The 25,535-nt window shown below is 56.8% G+C and overlaps 2 protein-coding genes across 5 annotated transcripts in view; one reads left to right on the forward strand and one right to left on the reverse strand.

Moving 5' to 3' along the window:
• MEGF8 (multiple EGF like domains 8) overlaps positions 1–17,593 on the forward strand; it is a 59,798-nt gene extending 42,205 nt beyond the window's left edge. Inside the window, exons 31-41 of the mRNA XM_084771532.1 lie at positions 2,573–2,804; positions 4,077–4,200; positions 4,340–4,553; positions 4,661–4,875; positions 5,771–5,978; positions 6,152–6,311; positions 7,586–7,778; positions 8,307–8,477; positions 9,231–9,361; positions 9,728–9,860; positions 13,972–17,593. Of these exons, the coding sequence (XP_084627658.1) occupies positions 2,573–2,804; positions 4,077–4,200; positions 4,340–4,553; positions 4,661–4,875; positions 5,771–5,978; positions 6,152–6,311; positions 7,586–7,778; positions 8,307–8,477; positions 9,231–9,361; positions 9,728–9,860; positions 13,972–15,240 (3,050 nt within the window). The 3' untranslated portion in view covers positions 15,241–17,593. The remainder of the gene's footprint in view (positions 1–2,572; positions 2,805–4,076; positions 4,201–4,339; positions 4,554–4,660; positions 4,876–5,770; positions 5,979–6,151; positions 6,312–7,585; positions 7,779–8,306; positions 8,478–9,230; positions 9,362–9,727; positions 9,861–13,971) is intronic.
• Positions 17,594–18,397: 804 nt separating this feature from the next.
• Positions 18,398–20,718, reverse strand: CNFN (cornifelin). Of its 4 annotated transcripts, none has more exons than XM_084771534.1 (5): positions 20,565–20,716; positions 19,806–19,913; positions 19,261–19,371; positions 18,744–18,880; positions 18,398–18,629 (listed from the first exon to the last, which is right to left on the reverse strand). In XM_084771534.1, exons 2-5 carry the CDS (start codon positions 19,840–19,842, stop codon positions 18,540–18,542), a joined length of 375 nt encoding a protein of 124 aa, XP_084627660.1. In that variant the 5' UTR covers positions 19,843–19,913; positions 20,565–20,716; the 3' UTR covers positions 18,398–18,539. The 4 variants fall into 4 exon arrangements, with proteins under 4 accessions (XP_084627660.1, XP_084627661.1, XP_084627659.1 ...); XM_084771535.1 differs by having other exon boundaries at positions 19,806–19,892; positions 20,565–20,700; XM_084771533.1 differs by having other exon boundaries at positions 19,806–20,023; positions 20,565–20,689.
• Positions 20,719–25,535: the final 4,817 nt, after the last annotated feature.

The following is a 25,535-nucleotide window of genomic DNA, read 5'->3' on the forward strand; positions in this document are numbered from 1 at the left end:
GGGGATTCTAGGCAGGGGCTCTACCACTGAGCCACGCCCCAGCCCCTTACTGGGGGATTCTAGGCAGGGGCTCTACCACTAAGCCACGCCCCAGCCCCTCACTGGGGGATTCTAGGCAGGGGCTCTACCACTGAGCCACGCCCCAGCCCCTCACTGGGGGATTCTAGGCAGGGGCTCTACTGGACTCTCACTGGCAGATTTGTGATAGGGGTTTTATTGCTAAGCCTTACCCCTAAACCTTATCTGGTCTTTTCATTTCACTGGGCACTAAGTGACTACTTGTGTTTCTAGGACCTGTTTTCTGTTTCTCTTTTCCCTTTCTCTCTTACCGTCTCTAATTTCCTTTTATTCAGAATCAACCTTTCTAATATTCATTCTGTCTTATATCTTTAAAAAGCCAGGTATTAATTTTTTTCTTTTTGTTTTTTTGAGACAGGGTCTCTCTGTGTAGCCTTGGCTGTTCTGGACTCGCTTTGTAGACCAGGCTGGCCTGGAATTCATGCAGATCCACCTGCCTCTGCCTCCCAGAGTGCTGGGATTACAGGCATGTGCCACTGTACCCACTAGATATTAATTTATGTAATATGAAATTAATAAATTAAAAATAGTCACTAGAGCTTTGTGTGTAGCTAGTGGCAGAGCACTTGCTTGGCACGCACAATGACCTGGCTTCAGTTCCGGTCATGGACCAGCTTAGTGGGGACAGGTTCTTGGGAAAAGGGGTTTTTGGAGTGTGGATGAACAGAGAGAGATAAGGTGTTGACAAACAGAGGCGACTCAAGTTTGAGTTTTTATCTGAGTGTATTTTGTAGCCAAGCAGTCTAGTATTATATACATTTTTTTGAAAGTAGGGTTTTTTTTTTCTGGTTACATTAAAAAAAAAGATTTATTTAATTACTATGTATACAGTGCACAGTAGATCACATTACAGATGGTTGTGAGCCACCATGTATTTGCTGGGAATTGAACTCAGGACCTCTTGAAAGGCAGTCAGTACTCTTAACCGCTGAGCCATCTCTCCAGCCCTCTGGTTACATTTTCAACAGTATTTTTTCACAGAGCAGATTCACGGAAGTCAGTGACCAATCAAGCATACAGGAACAGGTACAGGATGGGAAGTTATTGTGTTGTCATATTTTGAATTACAACTTTGAATGAAACAATGGTATCAATATATACATGCTTTCTTTATCCAGGGCCAACGTCCTCTCCTTAAAGAAACCTGTGCCCAGCACCTGTGTGCCAGGACGTTTTTTCCTTTTCTTTAGTTTCCTTGGCTGATATCTGAGTGCCACTACCTGGAGTCTTTTGAACTACTTTATTTATTTTTATTTTTTGTAGGCCATAATATAACTTATTAACTAATAATTAATTTCTAGTTATTTTTTTTTAATAAGTGGAAGTGAAGCAGAACTCCTTCGGCCATGGACAGCAACCACGGCTGCACTTGAAGAGCCCTACTTTGGGAGTGAAGTGCAGTTAGAATTAGAGAGAAATAGAAAATAGCTCCCAGCAATGAGAGTTTTGAAACTGCAGTTTCTCTGCTGGCGGGAACAGCGACCCCAGTCCAGGAGCCTCTGCCCTCTTCGAGGGTCTTAGCCTCAGGCCTGGGTAGTGCTTGTCACACAGACTCCACTGGAGAGGGGTGACAAGTTCCTAGCAACACACACACACACGCACACACACAGACACAGACACAGATAAATTATTATTATTATAAATTATTAGTAGTACTGTGTGACCACCACCTCCATCTGCTTCTAGAACTTTTGTCTCCGTTCTTCTCTTTTTCCGTGTTGGCATGTTTATTTCCCAAAATGTCAGAGGTGGAGCCTAACAAGGCCTGTGCTTGTCAGGCCACCGCTCTCCCACTCAACCACATCCCTAGCCCACGTCTCTTCTTTTATTTAAAAAAAAAAAAAGCTTTTTAGTCACATTACTTTTGTTTTCCACGTGTGAGTGTTTATCTGTGTATATGTATGTGTACCACACGTGTGCTGGTGCCCACCGACGTCAGCAGGAGTTGTCGTACCCCTTGGAATTGGCGTTATGGATGATTGTGTCGCCATGTGGGTGTTCGAAACCAAACCTGGGTCCCCTCCAAGAGCAACAAATGTTCGTTTTTTTGTTTTTTGGTTTTTTTTTGTTGTTGTTGTTGTTGTTTGTTTTGTTTTTCAAGACAGGGTCTCTCTGTGTAGCCCTGGCTGTCCTGGACTCGCTTTGTAGACCAGGCTGGCCTCCAACTCACAGCGATCCTCCTGCCTCTGCCTCCCGAGTGCTGGGATTAAAGGCGAGCGCCACCACTGTCCGGCAGCAACAAATGTTCTTAACCCCTTCCTCTGTTCTTGTTCCTCTCTTCCTGTCCTGTTTGTGTGTTTGTTTGTCCATCTTTTTGTCCCTCTCTTTGCCATCTGATTCTCCTGTCCATCTATCTGTCTCCCCCCCCCTCTCTCCGCCTCCTTTTGCTCTGTCCTCTCTGGATGTGACCCTGACCAATCTTTCGGGGGGGGGGTCTCTTCCTTGTTTTTCCTGCTCTCTACCTCTCTGTGAACAACATCCCATCTGTTTTCAGGCCCAGCCTTTGTGGGGTCCCCGATGGAGGAGTCTGTGGCCCATGCAGTGGCAGCGGTGGGCAGCCGCCTGTACATCTCTGGAGGATTTGGGGGAGTGGCCTTGGGCCGCCTGCTGGCACTGACACTGCCCCCTGACCCCTGCCGGCTCCTGCCTTCACCTGAAGCTTGTAACCAGTCAGGGGCCTGCAGCTGGTGCCATGGTGCTTGCCTGTCCGGGGACCAGGCCCACAGGTAACCATAGTGACTGACAGTCCCTCACACAGTACATGCTGGTGTCCTCTGAGGCCTTTAGGGGGTGAGCTGGACCCAGGGGCGTCTTGAGGTTCAAGTCTCTAGTTTTGCTTCCCCACGGGGAAGGAAGTGATCATCAGAGATGCCGGTGAGTGGGAGTGCTCCAGGATGAGCCATGCTTGTACCCCAGGGCCTCCCTTTCTGGAGGAGCTGGTTTGGAACTCAGTTCAAAAGGACCAGTAGAATTTACTGCAGCAAAGACTGAAAGTGGTGCTGTGCCCAGGGTGTTAGCCATGTCATCTGGACGGGTGACACTGAGACCAGACGGGCAGGTGGGATCAGCTCAGAAATGGCTTCCTGCCTGAGACCAAAACTCTACAGTCTCCTCAGCTGCAGGAAGCCAGACATCTCTGGAAACCAAACCCTTCTGTGGCTAACTCAGTCTTCTGCTCCGTTGCCCTGATGGAAGAGCTATTGACGGGTTTGGTTTGTCCCATTATAGGCAGCCAAGTATGTCATTGGGTATCCTGTAGTATTGTTCATGGGCATGGTTATGGGATGCTGGCATGTGGGCCCTAATCTGTAGGCAGAGGAGACACTTCCCAGGCCTGTCTCCAGAGCACCTTTGATATGTTTTTCTTCAAAGAGCCAGCTTTTGACACCTTTTGTGTGGGTTAGGGTCTGCAAGGAACTATCATTTTAACACATTTGGGTCTGGTGGGTTGTTACCAGCAGGGGGGTCTGCTCACTTATGTCCAAGCATGAAGCTTACTAGGAAGAAGCGTCTCCTCCGCCTGCAGATAGGGCCACACTGGCATACCCATCCGTGGCTTGTGTGTCACAGCAGGGGCCCCAGTTGTTTTTCTAAAATCTAAAATCTAAAAACCCATGCATTTCCAAGGAATTACTGACCTGTGCTGTGGACGGGGGCGTCTGGGGGAGGGTTGAAGGCTTGAGTTGGAGGCCTGAGCAGAGAGATTCCTGAAGTCCATGAGCGGAACAGAGTGGCAGAGGGAGGTGGCACAGGGGGACATGGTGTCTGGCTGTGTGAGAGGAAAACACTATTCCAGGCAGGAGTAGGGAGGAAAGAGGCAGTTGACAAAGCCTCAGGTTCCAGTGGCTGGTGCGCATGGCTCCCCAAGGGGTGAGGCTGGCCAGGGTCCTGAGGTACAGCGCAGGACAGGGTGTGGGGAGGGGTTCTGCAGGACCATACACAAGAGACAAAGCCTAAGTCCCAGACGCGTGTGAGTGAGCCAGCCTCGTGCCCTCTAGGCTGGGCTGTGGGGTGCCCCCTTGCTCCCCAATGCCTCGATCGCCTGAGGAGTGTCGGAGGCTGCGGACCTGCAGTGAGTGCCTGGCCCGCCATCCTCGGACCCTGCAGCCTGGAGATGGTGAGGTGAGCGGCGGGTGCTGGTTCCCACCGGCGCCTCATCACCACCACCCCACCCCGCCACCCCCACCTCTCGGGAACCATGGAATCCTTCATATGTGGCTAGGCCCCACAGAGCCCACCACGCCCACCCTCCCCCCACCAGGCGTCCACTCCCCGCTGTAAGTGGTGCACCAACTGCCCAGAGGGTGCCTGCATTGGGCGCAACGGCTCCTGCACGTCAGAGAACGACTGTCGCATCAACCAGCGAGAGGTCTTCTGGGCCGGGAACTGCTCGGAGGCCGCGTGTGGGGCCGCTGACTGTGAGCAGTGCACACGGGAGGGCAAGTGCATGTGGACACGGCAGTTCAAGAGGACGGGTGAGCCTATAGCTTTGGCTTCTCTGGGGGCGGTGTGGCCCGGACCCCTGGGTCTCGGAGGGAAGCTGGGGACCAGACTAGTTCCTAACCCTGTGCCCCAACCCCAGGGGAGACTCGCCGTATCCTCTCGGTGCAGCCCACGTACGACTGGACTTGCTTCAGCCATTCTCTGCTGAATGTGTCTCCTATGCCGGTTGAGTCATCACCCCCACTGCCCTGCCCCACCCCCTGTCACCTCCTCCCCAACTGCACATCCTGCCTGGCTTCCAAGGGTGCAGACGGGGGCTGGCAGCACTGTGTGTGGAGCAGCAGCCTCCAGCAGGTAATGCCCGTGTCCTGCTGCCCATCCCTGGCATCCTCTGTCTTCCTTCCGCCCGTCCAGCCCCGTTATCCTTTCTCCTCCCTCTTGCCATCTCTTCCTCCCTCATTTTTCATGCCTCCTGCTGTTGTGGTCACAGCTCTGTCCTTCCCTCCTGTCCCTCAGCCCCTGTCCCTCAGACCCTGTCCCTCTAGCCCTTATTCAGGGCCCAGTGAGATACGGCCAGAGAGGGCTGGAGGGCCCAGTTCAAACAGGGCGTTTAGGCCCTTGCCTGTCTGTGTGTTGATGTGACTGGTGGTAGAGGATGTACTTGACAGGCACAGGTGGCCAGGACTTAACCGCCTACCTCAGTGTCTGCTTCTGGAAGGTCCAAACACGTGCCCACCTAGCACAACGTCGTTGTCCCACTGGCAGGCAAAAGCATTTGCGTGGCCTACCCCAGTGGCAGGCAAAAGCATTTGCGTGGCCTACCCCAGTGGCAGGCAAAAGCATTTGCGTGGCCTACCCCAGTGGCAGGCAAAAGCATTTGCGTGGCCTACCCCAGTGGCAGGCAAAAGCATTTGCGTGGCCTACCCCAGTGGCAGGCAAAAGCATTTGCGTGGCCTACCCCAGTGGCAGGCAAAAGCATTTGCGTGGCCTACCCCAAGGAAGGCCAGTCAGAGCCACCTCTCACTCTCATATCAAGCAAGAAGTGTCTGATCGCCACTGATAGCTACTCCTCGTGCATGGGACCCGGTGGCAGATGCCAGCTCACCAGCCCCCTGAGAACTGTGATTGGTTCAGCCAGCCCCTCACCCTTCACCCAGTGGACAGCAGCGCGGCGGGGAGCAGGGCACGTGCCATCAGGGCTCCTTTAACTTCCTCCCTCTGTCTCTCTCTCCCTCCCTTTCCTGGACAGTGTCTGAGCCCCTCTTACCTGCCCTTGCGGTGTATGGCTGGAGGCTGCGGGCGGCTGCTTAGGGGGCCGGAGAGCTGCTCCCGGGGCTGTGCTCAGGCTACACAGTGTGCCCTGTGCCTGCGACGACCCCACTGCGGCTGGTGTGCCTGGGGGGGCCAGGATGGGGGTGGCCACTGCATGGAAGGTGGCCTCAGTGGTCCCCGAGATGGTGAGAGGGGCTTGGGGGCTGGGAACCCTGGTTGGCCAGGGCCACAGTGAACACAAGTGGTGGTGGTGGGGTTGGTTCTGAGGTGGGATTCCGAGGTGGTGGGGAGGCCCCAGGTGTCTGGGACAGTTGGGCAGGGATCTCCTGGGTTGAAGCCCTGTCTCCTCTGGGGTCAGGGCTAACGTGTGGTCGTCCTGGGGCCTCCTGGGCCTTCCTGTCCTGCCCCCCTGAGGATGAGTGTGCAAACGGGCACCATGACTGCAACGAGACGCAGAACTGCCATGATCAGCCCCACGGCTATGAGTGCAGCTGCAAGACAGGCTACACCATGGACAAGTGAGGCTTCGCAGGGGCAGGGCAGGGCACACAGGGGGCGGGGCTGTACACACAGGGGGCGGGGCTGGACACACAGGGGGCAGGGCTGGGCACACAGGGGGCGGGGCTGGACACACAGGGGGCGGGGCTGGGCACACAGGGGGCGGGGCTGTACACACAGGGGGCGGGGCTGCACACACGGGGGCAGGGCTGGGCACACAGGGGGCGGATCTGGGTACACAGGGGGCAGGGCAGGGCACACAGGGGGCGGGGCTGGACACACAGGGGGCGGGGCTGCACACACAGGGGGCAGGGCTGCGCACACAGGGGGCAGGGCTGGGCACACAGGGGGCGGGGCTGCACACAGGGGGCGGGGCTGCGCACACAGGGGGCGGGGCTGCACACACAGGGGGCAGGGCTGGGCACACAGGGGGCGGATCTGGGTACACAGGGGGCAGGACTGGGCACACAGGGGGCGGGGCTGCACACACAGGGGGCGGGGCTGGACACACAGGGGGCGGGGCTGGGCACACAGGGGGCGGGGCTGTACACACAGGGGGCGGGGCTGCACACACGGGGGCAGGGCTGGGCACACAGGGGGCGGATCTGGGTACACAGGGGGCAGGGCAGGGCACACAGGGGGCGGGGCTGGACACACAGGGGGCGGGGCTGCACACACAGGGGGCAGGGCTGCGCACACAGGGGGCAGGGCTGGGCACACAGGGGGCGGGGCTGCACACAGGGGGCGGGGCTGCGCACACAGGGGGCGGGGCTGCACACACAGGGGGCAGGGCTGGGCACACAGGGGGCGGATCTGGGTACACAGGGGGCAGGACTGGGCACACAGGGGGCGGGGCTGCACACACAGGGGGCGGGGCTGGGCATATAAGGGGGCAGGGCTGGGCATATAAGGGGGCAGGACTGGGCACACAGGGGGCGGGGCTGGACACACAGGGGGCAGGACTGGGCACACAGGGGGTAGGGCTGGACACACAGGGGGCAGCGCTGGACACACAGTGAGGGAAAGAGTCGCGGGGACCGAGGAGGTGGGGTGACACAAGTCTGTGGAAGGAAATAGCGCCTAGGTTCACAGGTGGTGGACCTGATCTGTGAGACAAGAGGGCAGTTGGCCAGCCCAGCACACAGAGGTCAAAACAGCTAGAGAAACCGAGTTTCCAGAGGAGGGTAGTGGAGCACAGGGATGGGGTAGACTCAGGGTGAACAACCTGCTTAAAGAGGGTGGAACGGGGGGTGAAGGCTGCGGGCCCTGCCCTGATCTCTACTTGCCCCCGCAGCGTGACTGGTGTATGCCGCCCCGTGTGTGCCCAGGGCTGTGTAAACGGCTCCTGTGTAGAGCCTGATCACTGCCAATGTCACTTTGGCTTTGTCGGCCGCAACTGCTCTACCGAGTGTCGCTGTAACCGCCACAGTGAGTGCGCAGGCGTTGGGGCACGGGACCACTGCCTTCTGTGCCGGAACCACACCAAGGTATATGACCCGCCGCCCAGCCCCTCAGCCTTGAGACTGAGACTCTCAATCTTTGCTTAGAAATGTTTGTTTGTTGTAAATAAAGCTGATTTTTAAAATTTAAAAGTATTTTCTGGTGGTACTGGGGGCGGGAACCCAGGGCTCTTGGCATGCTAGGCAGGTGCTGTACCACTAAGTCACACCCCAGCCCTAAGTGGTGGCTCTAGGCAAGCACGCCACCACCAAAGCCCTGCCAGCCCTTGAGCTGGAACATCCTGAGGTTTATTTCCAGTTCTGAGAAGCCTTGGGCAGAGAAGGCACGGGGGGAGGGGGAGCCCTATTCTGGGGAAGATGTGAAAAGATTTGGGGGACAGTGTAGTAGTGCACAGAATGGGCCAGGGAAGGTTTTGTAAGTCAGGACTTGAGGGCTGGGAGGGAGGGGGTGAAGTAGGGGGGCTGAGTCGCAGCCCAGCTGGGATGGGTCAGACCAGCTGTCCTCCTGTGCCATGTTTCCCCAGCCCTTTTGATGACATTGTCCTGTGTTCCCAGGGTAGCCACTGTGAGCAATGCCTCCCACTTTTTGTGGGTTCGGCTTTGGGAGGCGGGACCTGTCGGCCATGCCATGCCTTCTGTCGAGGGAATAGCCATGTATGCGTCTCCAGGAAAGAGCTAGAAATGGCCAGAAAAGAGCCAGAGAAGTACTCACTGGATCCAGATCAGGTGAGGGAGGGAATGAGGCCTGCACCCCTGGGTCTGAGGGAGGAGGGCTGGGCCTGGAGCCCCGGGTCTGAGGGAGGAGGGCTGGGCCTGGAGCCCTGGGTCTGAGGGAGGAGGGCTGGGCCTGGAGCCCTGGGTCTGAGGGAGGAGGCTGGGCCTGGAGCCCTGGGTCTGAGGGAGGAGGCTGGGCCTGGAGCCCTGTGTCTGAGGGAGGAGGGCTGGGCCTGGAGCCCTGGGTCTGAGGGAGGAGGGCTGGGCCTGGAGCCCTGGGTCTGAGGGAGGAGGCTGGGCCTGGAGCCCCGGGTCTGAGGGAGGAGGCTGGGCCTGGAGCCCTGGGTCTGAGGGAGGAGGCTGGGCCTGGAGCCCTGGGTCTGAGGGAGGAGGGCTGGGCCTGGACTCCTGGGTCTGAGGGAGGAGGGCTGGGCCTGGAGCCCCGGGTCTGAGGGAGGAGGGCTGGGCCTGGAGCCCCGGGTCTGAGGGAGGAGGCTGGGCCTGGAGCCCCGGGTCTGAGGGAGGAGGGCTGGGCCTGGAGCCCCGGGTCTGAGGGAGGAGGCTGGGCCTGGACCCCTGGGTCTGAGGGAGGAGGCTGGGCCTGGAGCCCTGGGTCTGAGGGAGGAGGCTGGGCCTGGAGCCCCGGGTCTGAGGGAGGAGGGCTGGGCCTGGAGCCCCGGGTCTGAGGGAGGAGGGCTGGGCCTGGACCCCTGGGTCTGAGGGAGGAGGCTGGGCCCATGTCTTTCTGTGTCCCTGCTTGGCCAGATTGAAAGCTGGGTGACAGAAGGCCCTAGTGAAGAGGAAGCGGTGTGTGTGAACTGCCAGAATAACAGCTACGGGGACAAGTGTGAGAGCTGCCTCCACGGCTACTTCCTCCTCGACGGGAAATGCACCAAGTAAGAGCGAGCCTGGCCTTGGCCTTCTCACTAGGAGGAACCCTGGGAGCTAGGTCTCCCTCGCCCGGCTCTCTGCTGTCACCCGAAGGGGGTGAAAATTGAGAGAGCTGGAGGCCAAGCAGGGGCTGGGGGAACCGAGTGGAACCTCGTTGAGAGGCTCCCCAAGTCGGCTCTGAAGTGGGGGTACAGAGAAACCTCAGAAGGCTGCGGAGGAAGGAGGCCTCGAGATCACCTCCCATTCTGTGCCTGCCCCTGTAAAGCTACAGAAAATGGAGACAGCCCAGTGGGATTGTCACTCAAGGAGCCTGGGGCGGCGGCTGGCCCTCCGAGTCTCAGGCGTTCACCCCGCCTCTCTCCCGTCCTCAGGTGCCAGTGTAATGGCCACGCCGACACCTGTAATGAACAGGACGGCACAGGCTGCCCGTGTCAGAACAACACGGAGACGGGCACCTGCCAGGGCAGTTCCCCCAGCGACCGCCGAGACTGCTACAAGTACCAGGTGCGTCTGGGAAAGCCAGCTACTGCGCTAGAGACCGCAGGAGCAACGGGCGCAGCTGGGGGAAGTGCGCTCAGAACCCAGAACGCGCCGTGAGTCTGGTTTGGCATGGAGATTACCTTGTAGACGTGCTGAGCCCCGGGCAGTGGTGTGGAGTCTGGACATAGGGCCTTGGGCACCGACTGTGACAGGTCACAGGCTGACAGTGCCAGAAAAACCCATCTCACAGTAGCTTACGGAGAAAGCGAATGTTTTGGCTCGGAAAACAGGGCTTGACAGGGTACAGTGGCCCACGGCAGCTATCCTGGAGGCTGGGGCAGGGAGATCTTGAGTTCAAGGCCAGCCTGGGCAGTACAGAGATAGTGTTTCAGCAACACTAAAGTGTGGGGACGCGCTCAGCTGGTGGAGCACTTGCCCCACATGTCAGCCCTCGCTCGATCTCTTATGCTGCAGAAGCTGAGAGTGTTGTGGCCCCATCTGTGTCACACATATCTGACCCCATTACCTGAGAGGTAGAGGCAGGAGGAGGTGCTCAAGGAGCAGAAGCTACACAGAGACTGTGACGTCAGCCTGGGCTACGGGAGACCCTGTTTCAAAATGACAGCAGCAGGAGGGCCTGCATTTAGGAATGGATGCATCCCAGAGCCCGCAGTGCCTGGGCTCTGCCCTCCCTGTGCCGGGTTTGCTAGCAGGAGGCTTTTGTCTCACGTGGCTTTCCCCATCAGGTGACCCCGAGCTGATGACGGACTCTCATTAATTCTTTTTCTTCCTTTCTTCCTTTCTTCCTTCCTTCCTTTCTTCCTTCCTTTCTTTCTTTCTTTCTTTCGAGGCTGGCCTCGAACTCACTGGGATCCACCTGCCTCTGCCTTCTGAGTGCTGGGATTAAAGGCGTGCACCACCATGCCTGGCCATCTCTCATTAATTCTAAACTTAGATTTAAACCCCTCTTTTGAGCCAGGTCTAATGGCTCTGGCCTGTAATCCTAGTTCTTAGGTTAAGGCAGGAGGATGACTGTCAGTTGTAGGCCTGCATGGTACAAAGACTCAGTCTAAAAAACCCTAACACCAAACCAAAGTACGCTTAGGCCTGGTTCTCTTTGCCGAAGCAGAAAGGCTGTCCGACTGCCATACCCCACTGCCCCCACCCACCCGCTCTCTGCAGGCCGAGAGGGAGCCAGCTTCCTCAGTCTCCTCTTTCCCAGGGACATAAATATTTGTCAGTAGAGTTGTAGCTCCATCTGAAAGAAGCCTTACTGACCTCCACCCTTTCCATCCTGGACCAGAAATTTTGCTTCACTACTGTGTGATTTGACAGGTCCACTGGGGATAGTTCAGTCAGTAAAATGCCTGCTACACAAGTCTTAAGACCTAAGTTTGAGGCTGGGTAGGTAAGTGTACGCATGCAGTCCTAGCATTTGGGAGGCAGAGCCAGGCAGATTTCTTAGAGTTCCAGGCCAGCCAGAGACACAATAGTCTCCAAAAGACCTAAGTTTGGATCCTCAAATACACTTGCACATACATATGCACACATACAAAATGCACTCACATATATACCCCCCCCACACACACACCCCACACACCCATTCAGGGCCTGAAAGCATGTCTCTTTGGCTAGAGCCCCTGCCAAGAATCCCCCAGTGAGGGGCAGGGGGTGTGGCTCAGTGGTAGAGCCCCTGCCTAGAATCCCCCAGTGAGGGGCTGGGGGTGTGGCTCAGTGGCAGAGCCCCTGCCTAGAATCCCCCAGTGAGGGGCTGGGAGTGTGGCTCAGTGGTAGAGCCCCTGCCTAGAATCCCCCAGTGAGGGGCTGGGGGTGTGGCTCAGTGGTAGAGCCCCTGCCTAGAATCCCCCAGTGAGGGGCTGGGAGTGTGGCTCAGTGGTAGAGCCCCTGCCTAGAATCCCCCAGTGAGAGGCTGGGGCGTGGCTCAGTGGCAGAGCCCCTGCCTAGAATCCCCCAGTGAGGGGCTGGGGGCGTGGCTCAGTGGCAGAGCCCCTGCCTAGAATCCCCCAGTGAGGGGCTGGGGGCGTGGCTCAGTGGCAGAGCCTCTGCCTAGAATCCCCCAGTGAGAGGCTGAGGGCGTGGCTCAGTGGTAGAGCCCCTGCCTAGAATCCCCCAGTGAGGGGCTGGGGTGTGGCTCAGTGGCAGAGCACTACGTCTCCCTATACAAGGATTGCAGATGTGTGTCACTGTGCAGACCTCCTCCACCCACTCTCTTGGCTGCCCCAAGTAGTATTTGGTTCTAATAACTAGAGCAGTAATAGCCAGTATGTGGAGCATGCCTGGTGAGCCTCATATTGTACTTTGGAGGTAATAGCTTAGCCCCGATGTGGAAGGCTTGTCAGGGCTTTACTGAGCCCTTGCAGGATGTAGGCATGAGTAGAAAAGGCCCAGAGATGTTCAGTGTCCTGTCTGAGCCACAGTGGCTGGTTAGGTAGAGCCTGGATGGGCTGGAGCAGTTTCTACTGAGTTAAAGGACTTGTAATAACGTGCCTCAATGCCACTATTCCACACCTGTTTATTAAGCACCCAGTGTATGCTAGCCGCTATGCAAGGCGCTGGAGCCCTGGGAGGTAACAAAGCAAGGCCAGTGTCTGTCCTTTGGGGGTTGTACTCTCCCAGAGGAGAGGAGTCAGGCAGCAACCAAACAAGTAAGTCAGAGACGTGGTGCTTTACGTGAGGTTATGGTAAGGAGAAAAACTTAAGCAGAGGTGGATGTAGTGCCCCATGCCTGTAAATCCAGCACTTGGGAGGCTGAAGATCAAGAGTTCAAGACCAGCCTGGGCTACACAGCAGCACTCTCTTTCAAAAACCAAACCAACCGAACAAAAGCACTAGAAATGGGTAGTGTGGTGACCGTGGCTGGGGGGTAGGTGTGGTGACCATGGCTGAGGGGTAGGTGTGGTGACCGTGGCCGGGGGGTAGGTGTGGTGACCGTGGCTGGGGGGTAGGTGTGGTGACCATGGCTGAGGGGTAGGTGTGGTGACCATGGCTGGGGGGTAGGTGTGGTGACCGTGGCTGGGGGGTAGGTGTGGTGACCGTGGCTGGGGGGTAGGTGTGGTGACCGTGGCCGAGGGGTAGGTGTGGTGACCGTGGCCGGGGGTTAGGTGTGGTGACCGTGGCTGGGGGGTAGGTGTGGTGACCGTGGCCGGGGGGTAGGTGTGGTGACCGTGGCCGGGGGGTAGGTGTGGTGACCGTGGCCGGGGGGTAGGTGTGGTGACCGTGGCCGGGGGGTAGGTGTGGTGACCGTGGCTGAGGGGTAGGTGTGGTGACCGTGGCCGAGGGGTAGGTGTGGTGACCGTGGCCGAGGGGTAGGTGTGGTGACCGTGGCCGGGGGGTAGGTGTGCTGACCGTGGCTGAGGGGTAGGTGTGGTGACCGTGGCCGGGGGGTAGGTGTGGTGACCGTGGCCGAGGGGTAGGTGTGGTGACCGTGGCCGAGGGGTAGGTGTGGTGACCGTGGCTGAGGGGTAGGTGTGGTGACCGTGGCTGAGGGACAGGTGTGGTGACCGTGGCTGAGGGACAGGTGTGGTGACCACGGCTGAGGGGCAGGTGTGGTGACCGTGGCTGAGGGACAGGTGTGGTGACCATGAGTAAGGAAGGTCTTGGTAAAAAGGTGATGCTTCAGGTGGAAGTGATGGTGTCAGACAAGTGGACCTTTGGAGCCACCTAGGCAGAGCTGATCAGCTGGTAGAGAGGCCCTGAGATAGGCGTGTGCCTAACTGTTCAGAAGAAGCCAGTGGGCAGGCGAGGCTGGTCAAGTCCGAGTGCTGTGAATATGATCTCAGTTCGGTGAGCAAGCCTTGGTTCCTGTCAATACAGAGGATGCATCTCCAGTGTAGTGAGGGCAGGTCACCAGCAGAGGGCCACACAGCAAGTAAGCCTGTCCACCCAGGAGGCCACCAGCAGGGGGCCACACAGCGAGTAAGCCTGTCCAGCTAGGAGGTCACCAGCAGGGGGCCACTACACAGCGAGTAAGCCTGTCCAGCCAGGACGTCACATGATGGACTGAGCGTCCAAGCCCCACGCTGGGGTGCAGCTAGGATGCACTGGGGGCTGTTTGGCACCGAAGGTCAGCACTGAGCTCAGCACTGATGGCCCTCTATTCCTACCCTGTCCACAGTGCGCTAAGTGCCGGGAGTCCTTCCATGGGAGCCCTCTGGGTGGCCAGCAGTGTTACCGCCTCATCTCAGTGGAGCAGGAGTGCTGCCTGGACCCCACCTCCCAGACCAACTGCTTCCATGAGCCCAAGCGCAGGGCCCTGGGTCCTGGCCGCACGGTGCTCTTTGGCGTGCAGCCCAAGTTCACCAACGTGGACATTCGCCTGACACTAGACGTGACCTTCGGGGCTGTGGACCTCTACGTCTCCACCTCCTATGACACCTTTGTGGTGCGCGTGGCCCCCGACACAGGGGTCCATACTGTACACATCCAGCCGCCTCCGCCTCCACCACCTCCCCCGCCCCCTGCTGATGGGGGGCCTCGGGGGGCCGGGGACCTAGGAGTACTGGGGGCTGGAAGCCGACCAGGTACTACAGTGGAGCCACGAGTCCGGGAGGTGTGGCCACGGGGCCTGATTACCTACGTGACAGTGACAGAGCCGTCGGCAGTGCTGGTGGTCCGCAGCGTGCGGGACAGGCTGGTGATCACCTATCCCCACGAGCACCACGCCCTCAAATCCAGCCGATTCTACCTGCTGCTGCTGGGTGTCGGGGATCCCAGCGGGCCTGGTGCCAACGGCTCGGCGGACTCGCAGGGCCTGCTCTTCTTCCGGCAAGACCAGGCCCACATCGACCTGTTCGTCTTCTTCTCTGTGTTCTTCTCCTGCTTCTTTCTCTTCCTCTCACTCTGTGTGCTCCTCTGGAAGGCCAAGCAGGCTCTGGACCAGCGACAAGAGCAGCGCCGTCACCTGCAGGAGATGACCAAGATGGCCAGCCGCCCTTTTGCCAAGGTCACTGTCTGTTTCCCTCCAGACCCTATGGGCCCAGCACCTGCCTGGAAGCCAGCTGGCCTCCCACCTCCTGCCTTCCGCCGCTCTGAGCCTTTCCTAGCCCCCCTATTGCTGACAGGAGCCGGGGGCCCCTGGGGACCCATGGGAGGCGGGTGCTGCCCACCAGCCCTCCCTGCCACCACAGCCGGCCTACGAGCTGGGCCCATCACCCTGGAGCCCACAGAAGACGGCATGGCCGGTGTGGCGACTCTGCTGCTCCAGCTGCCTGGGGGGCCTCAGGCTCCCAATGGGGCCTGCCTCGGCTCGGCCCTTGTCACTCTGCGCCACAGGCTGCATGAGTACTGTGGGGGCAGCGGGGGCGCTGGAGGCAGTGGCCACGGGGGTGGCGGAGGCCGGAAGGGACTGTTGAGCCAGGACAATCTCACTAGCATGTCCCTTTGACCTGTCAAGTGTCCTGTTCCACAGCCACCATGGCGCCTGGTGGGGTCGCTCTGGACTGGGCGCCCCTGGACAGCCCTCAGGCCCCTGGGCCCCTTTCCCCAGGGTCCTCCCTTTGCTCTGCATTTAGCAACTATTTATTGAGCTGCTACTTTGTGCCTATAGCACAGTTGTGGGCACAGAGCCAAGCAGGAGGTGGAAGGTGCTTCCCTGCTCCGGGGGGGATGCGGGTTCTCGTGCGCGTGCGCAGACCACAGTGGTTCAGAGAAGCGTCTCAAGATTTTAGCAAGATGTGGCAAGAGTAGGCTGAGAAAGGTGACCGACTGAGGGAAGGGGCCTTGAGAAATGAATTCAGTGTTAAGACTGGAAGGCTGAGGGTCCTGAGGCCGGACCCAGCTTCTTTTATTAGAAGAACCAGAAACCTGGCCACCGCCACTCCGTCAAGTGTAAGGTGAGCTGGGGACAGATAGGACCTTGGGTTGCAGTCACCGAGCGGTGGGAAGTGTTGGGCGGTTCAGTGGTGGGGAAGGAGGCACCCTCGGCTGTGGAGCGAGGAGTGGGCTGGAGGCCGCAGGTGGGTGAGGGTGGCGGCAGTGAGGGGAGTCAGGATCAGGTGCAGGGTGAGTGGCAGGATGTGACAGTGGTGCAGACGTGAGCAGAGGAGGACATGTCCCAAATGGCCTGGGCCACAGGTGGACCGTGAGGTCATTACTGAGATGGACCAGGCTGGGGCTCGTGGGAGAAACACGTTCAGTTTGGGCTTGAGTGAGGTCTGACTTGGGGTTCGTACAGCAAACCCTTTGAGTGTCTCAACAGGAGGGATCCAGCATAGTGGGGTGCACAGTGAGTTGTGCTGGCAAGAGAAGGGTGCAGCCCCCACCCCACCCCCTTCAGTGTGGGAACAGTCAGCTGCTACAGCCTGCCCTGAGACCAGGGTCACCAACTGAAGCTGGAAACTCAGGCTTATTTCAAAGGGGCCTCAGCCTTTGTCTGAGATGCCTCACACCCCACACTGGCAGGTGTGTGTGTGGGTCTGGAGGAGCCCTCATTTGGTTCTCTTTCCTGAGTCTTTGGGGCTCTCCTCAGAGGCTACCCCAACCTGGGCCTCCTTTATGGACTTGGGAGCCCTTCTACCCCTCATGGACTCCCTTCTCCCAGCTCTAGGCAGCTCCCTGAGCTTGGGACTCTTGCTTTCCCAAGACTCCAGCTTCTAGCTACTGTTTTGGTCCTGGGGTTGGGGTTGGGCCCAGCCTCCTTCTCCAGTCTGAGAGGTCCCCTGCTACTGTGTGCATGTCAGATAGCAGGGTTCACATCTTAACGACAGGAGAGCCACTAAAGCAGCAAATAAAGTGTCAGGAAGACTCGGGTGTCTTGATTGCCTTCTGGGTGCAGGGGAGGGAGAGGTGAGCTCTGGGTGAGTAGAGCATGTGTCCTTGTCCTGGTCCCACCTCTGAGCCACGTAACCTGAGCCTGGCTCTGCCCCTCCTTGGCAACGGAAGGGTACCACAACAGGCTCTGTTGTTCCCCAGAAGAGAGATGAGGAGAGCAATGCACAGGCGTGGTCTGTGACCCTTTGTCCCTGCCACAGTTTGGCTCAGGGAGAAACAGATGACCTGTGTCCCAGGCACTGTCATTAGACAAGAAAAGCCTGGGGCACAGAACACAGAAACCATTATGTTTTGACTGGAGAAACTGAGCGCGGAGAACTGGCAGTGCTGGTGAGGACTGTGGCAGCTGGGCGTGGATGAGCATTCTCTGAAGCAAACTCAACATCAAAGCTGAAAAGCATCCTGTGTAGCCATCTTAGCCCCCCCAGCCCTGGCTATGCCAAAGCCTGGGTGTGAGGGCGGATGCCAACCTGAGATCTCCACCCTCGGCCTCAACATGGCATGGATCTTCTGCTGCAAATACTCAACAGTGCACTTTCTCTGTATGCTTGGCCCTCACACGAGTCACCTGCTTTAATGCATGGCCAAGGATGTGGCAGGCTGGACTTGAGAGACGTTGGAGTTTCCCATGTGGTGTGGGTATTTTCAGGCATCACTCTGGTGTTGCTTTCATGAGCTGGTGGTGGCTCCTGCCCTATGAGATGTTAACATAAACTTGGCTTTTTTTAAAAAAGTGTATATAAATACGCATGTGGGTGCATGTGCTGGAGGAGGCCAGAAGAGGGCACCAGAGCCTCCAGAACTGGAGCTGCAGGCAGTTGTGAGCTGCCGTGGGGTGCTGTGAACCAAACTCAAGAGCAGCCAGAGCATTTAACCACTGAACCATCTCTCCAGCCTCCATAGTAGGTTTTTGTTTGTTTTTTGTTTTTCACATATTAGGAGGACCTGCTACCGTCAGAGGTGTAAACGGGCTCAGAAAGGTTTATAAGTTCAAGGTAACACAGAAGTGGCAAGGTCAAGACTGGATCCCAGGAATTCTGAGACCGAAGCATGTTCCAGTTAGATCCTTTTGCGGTGAATGTCACTGTGTACAGACAGTGGGTTGAGTTAGGGAGGTAGTAATGAACTTCAGTTTGCTGGGCTGGCTTACGAAGGACTACCCTTCAGGGCCTTTCCCCCAAAAGGTCCATTTTGTTTGGAGGCTGATAGGAGAACAGGTTACGGGGGATCCAACCCCTCTCCTGCTCTCTGGGCACCTCACATGTGTGTGCGAGCACCGCATCCATGTGTGTAAGATTACACATGTGGTGTGTGGGAGCACAGCATCCATACACATAAAATTAAAAGTCTGCCTTTTTAAAAAGAGTCTGTATATACTGACTGAGCAGGGGAGATCGTTGTTTGGATTTTCATCTCTTTCTGTTCTAAAAATCTTTGACTTGAGGCAGGCTGTCACTGTGCAACACAGGCTTCAGCGCCTGGAGTCCTGGAGTTGCAGCAGGCTTGGGCGCCTACCAGGAGACCGTCTTCCTGGTTTTGCTTATTTTCAGGATGTGGGCAGAGCTTCAGATAGGTCATCTGCAGCTTTGAGGCTAATGGTTTTTACTTTGTGAGGTGCTTACTAGAAGATCCAGCGAAGTCATCTATAGGGCGAGTCCTATTAAACCCATCTTGTCTGATACACCTAGACATCTTTCCTGCATCCTGCCTCTCTCAGCAAACCTCCCACTGTGCCCAGATTCCTTCCCCCACGACAATAAAAAGCAGGTAGGTGGGGTTGGGCTTTCTGGTTTTTATTGTGGGTGCATTTTTTTTTTTTTAGCAATGGGACAGGGACAGTTGGGACAGGCGTTCCAAGAAGCGGGGTGGGCGGTGGGAGGCCAGGAGTGACCAGGGAATGAGGAGAAGATGTCCTTACTCTCGGATCTTCAGTTCCCGTGCCATCTGACAGAGGGCGCAGGGCAGGCAAAAAGTGAGGGCAGCCCAGTCGTGCCCGACGGAACCCTGGAGGGTGGGAAAGAGAGAAACCGAGAGAGGTCAGGAACCTTTCTCTGCGGTCCCGGGTGGCAGATCCCTCGTTCTCCGGCCCGGTGGTACTGGATTGGCATTGGCGCGCACCTGGATGTGGTAGCGCTCCCGCATGCCCGTGCGCAGAGAGTGCAGGCCTCCAGGCAGGTACGGCGCACAGCAGCACTCCCCGAAGTCGTCCGAGATGCGACAGGCTAGGCACAGCGGAGCGAAAGTGCCGCAGAGACCTGGACGGGGCGGGATGGTCAGGGCCCGGGACTGCTGTGCTTACCACCCTCACCCTCACCCCCACCTCTCCACCCCGAGAGGGCACACGCGGTGGCACGGAGGGGATGAGGGGCCGGGAAAACAGTTGCAGAGCAGGAAACGAAAACCCCAGAGCAATCAGGGTCCCGGATCGGGTGGGTCAGTAGTGGCTGGAGAGAGAGTGGAGTCACCGTGAGAGGCTGAGGGTTGATTGGATGGCGGGATCTCAGGCGGAAGCCGCCCCTCCCCGCCCCGCGCCCCTCATCCTTAGCGCCACACAGGGGATCGTGAAAGGAAAGAGTTTGGGGGAGTGTGTGTTGGGGGTGAGCTTCCTTCCCTTCCCACCTTCCCTGGCACTCACAGACGGGCATGTCGTTGCAGCAGTCGGTGAGGCCCGTGTGCCAGTCGCTGAGCTGTGTCTGGTAGCACGTGCTGGCACACTGAGGCTGACTAGTCACCGGATAAGACATGGCTGCGGAGGTAGGAGAAGGGGGGGGGGTGTCGATAGGCATCCTGGCAGGGCCTCTTCTGGGCCTCTCCACCCCTGCCACCCTTCTCCCTGCCGGGCAGTATGGGCAGGCCAGCTGGCCGCCCACTCGAGGGAACATCACGGTACCTCCCCATTTCTGTCTGTCATATTTGGTCATCAACACCCCTAGTCTGTCCCTGCGGCTGCTGCCAACTATACATCTGGTTTCACCAAGGCTGGGAGGGAAGATGGGCACCACAGCTGGGCACAGCCTGGGCTTGCTACCACCACCTCCTTCTCCTCCTCCTCCTCCTCCTCCTCCTCCAGGACTGGGCTCCAGCTGGTGCCATTTGCCTTCGAAGCCAGGGGTGCCCAGGGGAGGGAGATAGCCAGGTCCCTGGTACCCAAAAGGTTGCTGGCGCATCCAGCGATCCCACCTTTGCCTTTCACGTTGTCATGCATCTCAAATTGCATCTCGCTGGCCCTGAGGAGGTGGCTGCTGTGTGGGCGGCTGCAGGGGGTGGCTACGGCAACAGCAATGGAGTCTGTGCAAGGGATGGTGGGTATTGGGCAGGGGAGGGCAAGGGGGCTAGGGCGCTGGGTAAAGGGTGGTGGTGGTGGTGGTGGAGACTGGACTCTCGGGGTGGGGAGGGAGCTGAAGAGAAAGAGGCCAAGTTAACCTGTTGGCTGGGGGATGGGTAGGGTGGGCGAACAACTCGCCCATCATTTTTAAAGCTGCCCGACAGACCCCAGGGCCCTTCTTGGAGGCAGAGGCAGTGTTGGAGAGAGACAGAGAGAGAGAGAACAAGAGACAGCAACAAGTGTGGCAGAGGCAGGTGCCCTCAGAGACACTGCCAGTGACATACAGGAGAGTCAAGTGCTTTGTTGCCTCTGCAAGTCAATTTTATAGCGGGTCGTAGGCTCAGAGATGAAGAGAGATGTCTAACGCGCCAATCCAAACAGGCCTAGGAGATGGGGTGCCGGGCCCCCAGAATTACTGGATTCAACTCAGTACCAGTTGGGTTGGAAAGGTAAGATTGGGAAGATGGAGCACTGAGAAAGAGCCAGCTGCTCCTAGTCAGTCACCAACAGTCAGAGACAAAAAGAGCTGTGAGCCAGCGAGGTAGAGGAGGACAGAGCCAAGGTTCCCCTGCCTGAGAGCAGGGCCTGGGGGGGGGAAGGGAAGTTGCTCCTACCTGTAGACCCACGCGAAGGGCTGGAGATAGAGGCTCTCTCGATGCGGTGATGCACAGACACTGAGTTCTCAGTGCGAGGCCAGGAGCTGCTTATATGGGCCAAGCCACACAGCCCTGGGTGGGGCTCTGACAGAGGTGCCCAGGGAGCCTAGCCAGTCTGCCCAAACCTCTTCTCTTCCGCCTGGATTTTCCACCCTCCCTCTTTGTACCTCACACCCCAACTTCCCCTCCTGCCTCATCTCTCAGGACTGAAGACCTGGGGCAGAGGTAGAAACAGAGGGAGTGGGAGTGGAGAATGGAGCTATTGCAGGAGCAGGGTGACCCAAAGAGAAGGGAAAGATGCCGGGCGGTGGTGGTGGCGCACGCCTTTAATCCCAGCACTCGGGAGGCAGAGGCAGGCGGATCGCTGTGAGTTTGAGGCCAGCCTGGTCTACAAAGCGAGAGCCAAGGCTACACTGAGAGACCCTGTCTCGAAAAACAAACAAACAAACAAACAAACAAAAGAAGGGAAGATGGAAGTGGAGAGGGAGGGAAATGGATGATGAGGGGGGTGAGACCGAGAGGGATGGAGACATTGGGGGGACAGAAGTGCAAGATCTTGAGAGCAATTACAGAAAACCAAATAGGGAGATGGAGAGGCCAGACCCAGTGGGCTGAGGGCAGGGCCAAGGGACCAGCAAGGCAGCGAGAGAGTGAGAGAAAGGCCTGGTGTGTTGCACAGAGTGCGGGGTGCGTTTTGCCTTTGAGGTGCCTCCTCAGCTTGCTGAGTGATAGTTGTCACTCGGGAGGGACACCATTCTTCTGCGGGGAGACGCAGGGTCAGTGGTGGGCAGCGTGTTTTAGGGGGAGAGTCATGTGAAGACCGAAGTAAATGCTCGTCGTCATCGTCTTCCAGATGGGAAGGGAGGAGGTTGAGGCCTGACAAGAGAAGCTGAGGGTGGTGCCTGGCCTCCCTTACAACCTGGTGCTGTGGGAGCAGAGAGAGGAGGGTCTGGAATGTGAGTCTGAGGAGGGGGAGGAGGGCTGCGGCCTGGACTCCTGGGTCTGAAGGAGCAAAGCTGAGACCTGAGTCTGAGGGAGGAGGCTGGGTCTGGATCCTAGGTCCGAGGGAAGAGTCTGGGTCCCAAAACTGAAGGAGGAGGGCTGGTTTGAGGGAGGAGGGCTGGTTTGAGGGAGGAGGGCTGGTTTGAGGGAGGAGGGCTGAATCTGGGGCTCTTCATGTAAAGGAGGGTCTTGACCCTGGTGTCCCCAGTCTAGGCTGTGTGTTCCCAGCTATAGTCAGATTCAAATGGCCAATGCCCTGGCCTTTAGAGGCGAAGGCACTGGGGCTTGGGTACTTGATTCACCTAAGTTCCCCCCCCCCAGCAGGCCTGACAGGGTTGTAGGTGACTCAGTGGGGAAGCAGCACTAGACATGGGTGGGGTTCCAACCATGGGTGTCACCTCCAAAATATAGGAGGCACCAGAAAATTGGGGTGTCACTTCTAGAAAAGGTTGCGTCACCAGGCCACACAGCCTGTGGATACGATGAGGTGACAGCAAATGGATCACAGCTTTCTCCATGTGCCCAGCATTCAAGGGCCTGAACCTTTGCCTCCTGGCACCGCCCAAATGGCCGGCCGGCCCAGACCTATGGCAGTGAGCAGCAGTTTGCTTGTGCACGTCTGTCTCTTGGCGTGGAGCTCGCATACTTGGCCAACATTTCCCACTTCAGTTTTGAATCCCCGTCTCCCCATCTCTGAGTCTTTGAGTCTTCAGCTCTAAATTAATTAGTTTAGTCCTTCCTTCTCTCTCTCTTTTTTTTGGGGGGGGGTGGTTTAAAGAGAGGCTTCCAGGTAGCCCAGGCTAGCCTCCAGCTCCTCATGTCAGCCGAGGATGACCTTGAACACCTTGCCTTAACGTCCAAGCACCGAGATTACACAAACACGTTCTAGAGTCCAGTGCAGGGGGTCAAACTCGGGGCCTTGTCTGTGCCAGGCGCACACTCTGCCAACTGAGCTGCACCCCCGGTTAGCTTCCTTACTTCCACCTTTTCGTTATTTCATTATTTTGAGGCAGGGTTTTACTCTGTATGTAGCTAGGCTGGCCTCAAATTTAGGGTGAGCCTCCTGCCTCAGCCTCCTGAGTTCTTGGATTGCAAGCACGAGCATCCTCTTCTTTTTTCTTTCTTTCTTTCTTTTTCTTTCTTTCTCTTTTTTTTAAAGATTGGTTTAATACATATACAGTGTTGTGCCTGCATGTACACCTGCTCACCAGAAGAGGGCACCAGATCTCATGATCTATGGTTGTGAGCCACCGTGTAGTTGCTGGGAATTGAACTCAGGACCTCTGGAAGAGCAGACAGTGCTCTTAACCTCTGAGCCATCTCTCCAGCCCGAGCTTCCTTTTCTTATCTTTGCAAGTCCATATTGACATGTGTTTGTGCCCGCATTTCTTGGTCTGTCTGTCTGTCTGTCTGTCTGTCTGTCTCTCCTCCCAGACCCTGTGTCTGCATATTCTCACCCTGGGGGTCTCCGTCTCCTATCACGGGGTTTTTTCCCTCTCTCTCCCTGCCTCCAGGCCTGTCATCTTAAGATGTGGCCCCCTCTCCATAGCACTACAGCAAGTGGACAGCAAGTGATTCAGAATCCGTCATATCTGAGGACCACGGCTCCCAAGATGTCCTTAAGTTTACTGACACAGCCTGGGGGCCCCCAATTAGATACAGCCACTCACGTAGATGAGGAAACTGGGGCTGGGAGGTGGCGATGTGTCTTGAAGTGGGGGAGAGGGACATGCTCATGACACAACCAGTAGGGCTTGGCTCTCTGTCCGCCTTAAGTGGTGGACAGATAAAATGTACAGTGCTTGGTTGATTTTTGTTTGTTTGTTCTGTTTTTTTTGAGACAGGGTTTCTCTGTGTAGCCTTGGCTGTCCTGGACTCCCTTTGTAGACCAGGCTGGCCTCGAACTCACAGAGATCCACCTGCTGGGATTAAAGGCGTGGGCCACCACACCGGGCTTCAATTTTTAAATATTATATATACACGTGTGTGTGTGTGTGTGTGTGTGTGTGTGTGTGTGTGTGTGTGTGTATTGGCCTGGATGTATGTCTGTGCATCATGACTGTGCCTGATGCCCACAGAGGCAGGAAATTTGAACTGGTCAACAGGTCCTTCCAGCTCCTTGATTCAGGGTTTGTTTTGTTTGTTGTTTGAGACAGGGTCTCTCTGTGTAGCCTTGGCTGTCCTGGACTCACTTTGTAGACCAGGCTGGCCTCAAACTCACAGAGATCCACCTGCCTCTGCCTTTCCGAGTGCTGGGATTACAAGAGTGCGCCACCACACCCGGCTTCAGTATTTTTTTTTTTGTTTTAAACATTTGACTTTCTAAAAAAAATTGTATGCATGCACACATTAATGTGTGAGTTGAGGTCAGAGGGCCACTTGTGGGAGTTGGTTCTCTGGGACTGAACTCAGGCTGTCGGGTTTGGCAGCAAGCGCCTTTTCCTGCTCAGCCGTCTCACTGCCTCTCCAAAGTCTACTTGTATTTTGAGACAGCATCTCAAATGAAGCCTAGGCTGTCCTTGAACTTGGGATCCTCCTCCCCCAGTGTGAGGGCTGAGATCATGTGTGTGCACCACCACCCTTGGTTCAAGCGGAATGCCAGAGAAACAGCGAATACCGTGCCAGTGTTTTTATAATGGGACTACACTCCCGCTAACACAAAGTCTCAGCGCTTACTGGAAATTCACGCTGCCTTGGGCTTTTTGTGTTTTTCTCGCCATAACACAGGAGCTCTTCCTTCAACAACAAAAACCAGTGGGTGGGGTTGTGGCCCCGCATCTTAGAGCCCGAGTGTCCAGGTCCTGGGCTCTCCCCCCCCCCCCCCGCCTCCTCCCCGAGTACACCAGAGTCCGGACTCCCAGCTCATCTCTCTCTCCGGAATCCAGGCATCCGCATTTGAGCCCAATTGCTCAACATGGATTTCACAAGTAAGACGGGTTGTACCATCCATGCCCCTGGTGGAACCAGTCTGGCTGAGAGGACAAGCGACCGGGGAGTGGGGTGGGGGTGGGGGGTGCCCTTTCTATCCTAAGCCTACTGTTTCCTTGAGGGCCAACCAACCCAGCAGAACAGGAGGGACGTGGGGAGCTTTGGGTGTGTTACTCACTGCCTGGTTTGGGTGTGTTGTGTTTCTCTGTGTGGTTATGTGACTGTATGTGACAATAAAAAAAAAAAAGAAAAGAAAAGAAAAGAAAGAAAGAAATCTTTTATACAGGATTTCATTAGGTCTCTTGAACCCACTGGGTAGCCTGAGCTGGCCCCAAACTTAAACTAGTTTTTCTGCTGTAGCCTTCTGAGTGCTGGAACTATATATCCGTGCCACTACTTTCTGCATTATTATTATTATTATTTTTGTAGACAAGTGTCATTATTGTAGCATAAGCTGTTTGTTTCTTTAACTCTTTCAAACAATTATTATTATTGGGCCAGAGAAATGGCTCAGTGCTAGGGGTGCTGGCTGCCAAGCCTAGCCCACAGACTCCACATAGTAGGAGGGAAATTAGCTGCTATGGGTTGGTTTGTCCTCCTAACTCCTACATGCTTGTTATACATGGTTGTTATGGCATGTCTGTGCCATAACACACATACACACACTAAACAAGCAAACCAACGTGGAAGCCGCCACAGGGCAGCTTTGTGGGGTCAGTTTTTGATGACGGAGCCAACAAGGTCAGCTCAGGTCCCTCACCAGGGTCACTCAGAAAGCCTCTAGCAGATGAGGAACCTCACAGACCCTTCTTTGGATACTGATCCGCGTGTTGCACAGCCCCCGCGCTGACCTGAGACCTTGGCCTTGACGTCACGGCAAGGACAGCCGTAGATAGCTGGGTCTAAGGGGTAGGGAGGCGAAGGTCTCAAAGGCAAGAACATCCCAAGATTCTCCGCAGACAGCCCAGCCACCGTTCCCTCTCGCCCTGGCTCTGCACA

Source organism: Acomys minous (genome assembly GCF_964271855.1).
Source record: "Acomys minous genome assembly, chromosome: 20".
Classification (NCBI taxonomy): domain Eukaryota; kingdom Metazoa; phylum Chordata; class Mammalia; order Rodentia; family Muridae; genus Acomys; species Acomys minous.

Excerpts from the sequence above, each read along its gene's own strand:
- CNFN (XM_084771534.1), bottom strand. The coding sequence starts at position 19,842 with ATGCAATTTGAGATGCATGACAACGTGAAAGGCAAAG. Across the intron at positions 19,372-19,805 it reads TGACAACGTGAAAGGCAAAG|CCATGTCTTATCCGGTGACT; the intron begins GTGGGATCGCTG and ends CTACCTCCGCAG. Across the intron at positions 18,630-18,743 it reads GGGAGCGCTACCACATCCAG|GGTTCCGTCGGGCACGACTG; the intron begins GTGCGCGCCAAT and ends CCCACCCTCCAG.